Here is a 6000-nt window from a genome sequence, read left to right as displayed (position 1 = left end):
GGGGGGGTTGAAAACTTGAAATATAAAAGGTATAGGTCTCCTTTAGTGTATTGATATTCACGTTTTTGGACCAACTGACGCGGTAGCATTGGGAACCTACCAGGTCCCCGTCAGAGAAAATCGAAGGGCAACATCAGCAAGATATCCATGATTTCTGCGGTCCAACATGAAGTCCTGTACGAGATATGTAAGCAAGCTGATGTTCTCTTGATTATGATGCTCCATGTCAGTGCTACAAAGCTATGTGAACTGAAGTTACATTTTCAACTTCTCCTAAAGTTGCATAATGTTTCTTAATCCTTTCTTGCTATCCTAATTGATTACACCAGAAGTTTTATTATAAGGAGATTAATGGAGCAGTATAGGGATGGAAAGATAGAAAGAGAAACTTACACATGGTATCCATTGGCCTAGAATGAATGGCATACGATAAAGTTCCTAGGGAGGTTCGATGGAGGTATTTGGAGTCTAGAGGTATCCGTGAGGCTTACATTAGGGAAATGAAGGACATGTACGATGGAGCCAAGCCCCAGGTATGACCAGTGGGAGGTGACTCGCAACACTTCCGGTCGGGATCAACCCTTAGCCCGTTTCTATCTGTCTTAGTGGCTAGTGCTAGACAAATAGATGTGGCATATCCAAAGAAAGGTGTCGTGGGGTATGTTATTCGAAGATCACTTAGTATTAATCGACGAAGCGTGCAATGGAGTTAATGATAGGCTGGAAATTTGGAGACAGATCATGTTATCTAAATGTTTCAGGTTAAGCAGGACTAAAACATAGTACCTGAAGCGGATGTGGAAGTGACGATAGATACATGTGTCATACCCATGAGAGGAAGTGTGAAGTATCTTGGGTCTATTATCCAAGGAAACAAGAAGATTGACAATGATATCGCACATTCCATTGGAGCGGGAAGGTGAAATGGAGGCTCGCGTCTGGAGTACTGTAGAATAAGAATGTACCACCAAGGCTTAAGGTAAGTTCTACAAAGTGGTGGTTAGAATTGCATTGTTCTATAAGGGCCAGTCAAGTACGTACACATTAAGGAAATGAAGGTAGCGGAAATAAGGATGCTTAGATGGATGTGTGGGCATAATCGAAGAGATAGAATCAGGAACGAAGTTATACAACACAAGGTGGGAGTGGCCTCTATGGCGGACCACATGAGGGAAGCGAGACTGAGATGGTTTGGGCATGTGAAGGGCAGGTGCGAGGATGCCCAGTAAGGAGGTGTGAAAGGCACACTAACAGATTCTAGAAGACATAGAAGTAGGCCGAAGAAAAATGGAGGGAGGTGGTGATTAGACAAGACATGACACATCTTCAGCTTACTACATTGACCCTAGATAGGAGGAAGGTATGGAGGACAAGGATTAGGGTAAAAGGGTCGTAGGTAGCCGATTGTAGTAGTACTTTTATGTATGAGAGGCAAAGGGTAAGAGTCTCCTCTTCTCATCTTCTCCTTATATAGAAGTATTAGTTAGTATTTACATAATATCTTATTCTTCAATTTTTACTACTACTTGTTGCTTTGTTTTGTTCATCTTGCTATTTTATTGTTGTTATTTCCTTCCAATCCTACTTTTAATACACTTTCTTTGAGCTGTGGGTCTACCAAAAACAGTCTCTATACCCCACAAAGGTAGGGGTAAGGTATGTGTACATCCTCTTATGGATCCTCTTATGGGATTATACGGAGTATGTTGTTGCTTTCTGGTTGTGCATGATCGGCTTTCTCTCCTTTGAAACCCTTATGTTTCTTCTACATCTCCCCAAAATGCGGCATCAGCAATTCAACACTAGCAGCACGAACAGAGTCTAAACATATGTATACTTTTTACGGCGCACTGCGCACAAGAAATGGTCTACTAATTTAAATCTCCTCAGATAAGGGAACATCGACAGCATCGTACTATCAGTAGCTTCTGCAGACAGACCATTGAATGAGCAGCCTCATGTGTTGCTGTCTAGCTAAGGACAGCCACTTTGAGACCTTTGCTTTCCACATAGATCTCCATGGAGATTCAAATCCCTCCATCTCCTTTCATTACTGAAGATAGAAAGGTCTCCTGGTGAACCTACCATTGTTTCCTCCCAGCCATAGTAAAGCATCAGATTATTGTCCTAGGTTTTCAAGACCTTGAGAACAGTAGCAGCTGGATTATTCATGAAACCTTCCATGCATGTCTAATCACTTCTACACTTACACCAGAAAGGGGTAGATTAATAAGAGATAGGTCGGGATGGTACTACACACTATTAATTAGTGTTAACCTTCCTCCGAAAGACATATCTGTGCATGACGCCAGTTGTTTCTCTCTTTGTCTGAACCACAACATCTCAAACTTCCTTTTCTTTTGTATTTTTTTTCAAATTGTAAAAATCCAGGTAAGTGATTGGTAGAAACCCATTCTAACATCACCTTATGCTACCATACTACTTACTTTCTTGGTCCTCCAACTGGAATCATATACCTTTTACCTAAGTCTGTCTGGCCCTGATATCGCCGCAAAAGTAGCAAAGATCTCTCTCACAGATCTAACTGGTTATCCTCGATATGACATTAGACAAATGTATCATCTGCTCATACTTGAAGGATACTGCAGACGACCTTGCCTTGTTGAATCACACCCACCAATAGACCACTGAAAAATGGACTACTTATTGTGACTATATTTTATGCCAATTTTTTGATACAGTAATAAAGTTTATTGACATTTGGCATAAAAACGCTTGTACACAAGTATACTGCAAAAAGTATCTGCTCATACTTACCGCAGACGACCTTGCCTTGTTGAAACTTGAATCACACCCACCAATAGACAAAACTGAAAATGGACTATTTATTGGGACTACATTTAATGCCAATTTTTTGTTACAGTGATAAAGTTCATTGTCATTTGGCATAAAAACACTTGTATACAAGCGTACTGAAAAAAAGTAGAAAATCTACAGAAATAAATGGTTTTCTACAAACATCACCCAGTCATTTATGCTTAGAGGGACTTCAAGTGAACCCCAAAAGGAAAAAAAAAAGGATAAGAGGCTACTCCTCTTCTGTACAGAATACATCTCTACCCCTTCAAAAGTTATCCTATTTCTTTCTCTCCACACGATCCACATAAGAGCTAGTAGAGCAACGATCCATATCATGCTTCTTCTCCTCCCTCTACCACCCTTCCGGCTGAAGGTAACCTCTTTCTTAGTGCCTGGCATCACTCAAATTAATCCAAACCATTTCAGTATTTCCCACCATAACCTAGAAATTAATGTAAATGGAGATGGTCGACATCTTAACCCAGATCCTTGTACATAACGCATCATCAGGCGCAAGTAACCTTCCCCTTTCTCAGATATCCAGTTGTCCAAATCACCCCTCTAGCAGCAATATGCCAACCACACTTAAATCAGGCTGACACTGCTATCTGAACTCAGGTCTTTTTCAAACTATCAAGATCATGACCCTTCTTACAGAATTTCTTCATTTCTTTCTTAATTAGTTTTGTGAAATCTGATAAGCAATTTTGCACTTCATGATGGTGACTTACTAACCTCTCCAACACAATTATGTCAGCAATTAACTGTTTTCACACTTCAGATCAACTCCAAACTAATTTGTATTAGCCAAAAAAAATCCAACAATGAACAAAATTGACATATAAATGTCCACAATAGGCAAAGTTCCAATAAACACATTAGGTAGCAACTGTTGTACACCAAAATATTATGCAAGAGAAGTACAACCATTGAGGTTAAAACTCTAAAGTGAAAAAGACATCAGAGGTATGACATCTCGTCTGTGAAAGAAATGCTGTAATCGGAAGGTACAGAAGACAAACCTATATTTGGCATAGTCAGCTTCTAAAAATCCCACAAGAACAGGTATTCCACGATTAGCAATAAACATTTGCAACGTCAAGGGACTGTGAAGAAAGCAATCATAAGGTAAGGTACACAACTTTCATGTTATCATGCAACAACCAAGCCATAATCTATATACCTCGACTGACATAGCTGCTGAAAGAAGTAAGCTGCTTCCATACGAATTTCTCGGGGACGATCAGGCGCAGCAAAACTCATCACAACAGGGATCTACAAAAAAATTAAACACAAAGACAAGTTAAGAACAATGGCTTAGTCCCAATATTAAGAAGACTATTGTTCGCAGTACTAACTTTTAAGAATTACTTAACATTTACTTTATCATATTCAGAGTACAATCAAAATTTTAAATGTAACACCTACAAGGCCAACAAGACAAGCATTTTTTTGGGAATACGTGTTATCTTTAACATAAATACAAGTTGACAAAGAGGGTCTAGCCCCAGTATCAATAAAACTATATTTTCCAGTCCATATTATTCAGAATTACTAAACATTTACTTACCAATATACAAGGTACAATCAGAAGAGAAAATGCAAGTGACACTTACAAGGCCAACGAGACAAGCATTTTCTTGGGAATCTGTGTTATCTTGAACAATCAGGTTCAGTACCTGCAGCACTGAACACATGACCTGAAAATTGAAAGCAAATAAGTCCAAGAATTAACCAAAAAGGAATCAACTACAGCTGTTGAGCGTACATAGAGACTGAAGCACCAATATGATCACAAGATATTGACATACACGAGTTTTGGGAACCTCAAGTAACTCCATCAGAGGAAGCAAACCATGCTGGGTGACAAAAACAAGTTTCTGGTCCGGCCGCTGATGGAAGAAAGCAATCAACTTCTGACAAGCTGATACAATAACATCTTCTGATTCATCTGTTCTTAAAGATGATACTAACTTGCTGAATTCTACAGCCTGCCCATATGATAACTTTCAAAGTCAGGCTTCAATTTATCTTCTGTCTAGAAATTCATATGTCACTTAAAGGATTCAGAAGTTTTGTTATGGTCATCGCAAATAAAGCATATAGGAAAGGCATATAAACTAGATATAACAGGATTATATAGTGGAATTATCTTAAACTTCTCTGGCATGAACTAGAAATCCCTATTACCGGCTATTGACCGCACTTCTTTTCGCATAAAAGCCCCACCCCCACCCCACCCCCCCTTTTCTTCTGCCACCATTAGATTCACTTCCTCCCTCTCCCTTCAACCACTTCTTTCTTTCATTTTTTAGAATTTGAAAATAACTTTTGAACTTTCAATAAAACCTTTTAGCAATCCATTAAAAAAAATTCTCAATTGGAATGAAGAACCATCTAATCAAGATGATTCATTCATTGCAAAAGAAATAAATGATCCCCAACTCTATACATTAGCAGATCAGAAGATATAATTTTCATGAACGTGATAAAATTTATTATAGTTATGCTCCAATTTAAGTGTGACTAGTACTGGTTTGTTAAACCTATAGCTTTAGCAACAAATAAAAAACATAATTTGCAATCATTCTACATCTAAGAAAGAGACCAAGATTCTTCTTTTATAAGGCAACTTTGTATTCACACCAGAAACTCAGCAGGTAAAACTGATGTGGTGGGATTTACAAACCCCATCATGATACCCAAAACTACCATAAAAAGAATCTTCACAATTGTCCTATGAAGTCCACTAGACTTACTGCCTCCCCCGCCATATCCTGTTTACACCAAAAATACAACAACTCAGACTCTTCATCTTGATCTTTTGAATGTTGCTAGCTTGCCCATCATGGGATCTTTCATTCCTTTCCTTCCAAAGCATCCACCAGATGCAAGCTGGAATATATTTCCACCCGTCTTCTTTTGATCTTCTTCTTCTGCTCATTCATTCCCAGTGTTTCAACATGTCTAAAGAAGTTTTTGGCATTTCCAAGTATACATAAAAACATGTGCCACAAATTTACAGTTGTTATGCAGTGTAGGAATAAGTGGTCATTAATCTCTGCCTCTTTATCACACATATAACACCTTGAGCAAATCTGTATACCTCTTCTCTGTAACATTTCGTGAGTTAACATTTTGTGAGTTAAACATGCTTTTCTGATCACCAACCACGAGAAA

The 6000-nt window shown here is 38.6% G+C and overlaps 1 protein-coding gene across 1 annotated transcript in view; it reads right to left on the bottom strand.

Annotated features, from left to right (window-relative positions):
- Positions 1 to 6000, bottom strand: part of LOC107004536 (MAP3K epsilon protein kinase 1-like) — a 35582-nt gene that overhangs the window by 9293 nt on the left and 20289 nt on the right. Inside the window, exons 15-18 of the mRNA XM_015202760.1 lie at positions 4632 to 4811; positions 4437 to 4520; positions 4004 to 4095; positions 3843 to 3926 (exon numbers count right to left, since the gene is read on the bottom strand). Coding sequence (XP_015058246.1) covers positions 3843 to 3926; positions 4004 to 4095; positions 4437 to 4520; positions 4632 to 4811 — 440 coding nt within the window. The remainder of the gene's footprint in view (positions 1 to 3842; positions 3927 to 4003; positions 4096 to 4436; positions 4521 to 4631; positions 4812 to 6000) is intronic.

Source organism: Solanum pennellii, chromosome 11, assembly GCF_001406875.1.
Source record: "Solanum pennellii chromosome 11, SPENNV200".
Lineage (NCBI taxonomy): Eukaryota > Viridiplantae > Streptophyta > Magnoliopsida > Solanales > Solanaceae > Solanum > Solanum pennellii.
This window is presented reverse-complemented; position numbering and strand designations above follow the sequence as displayed.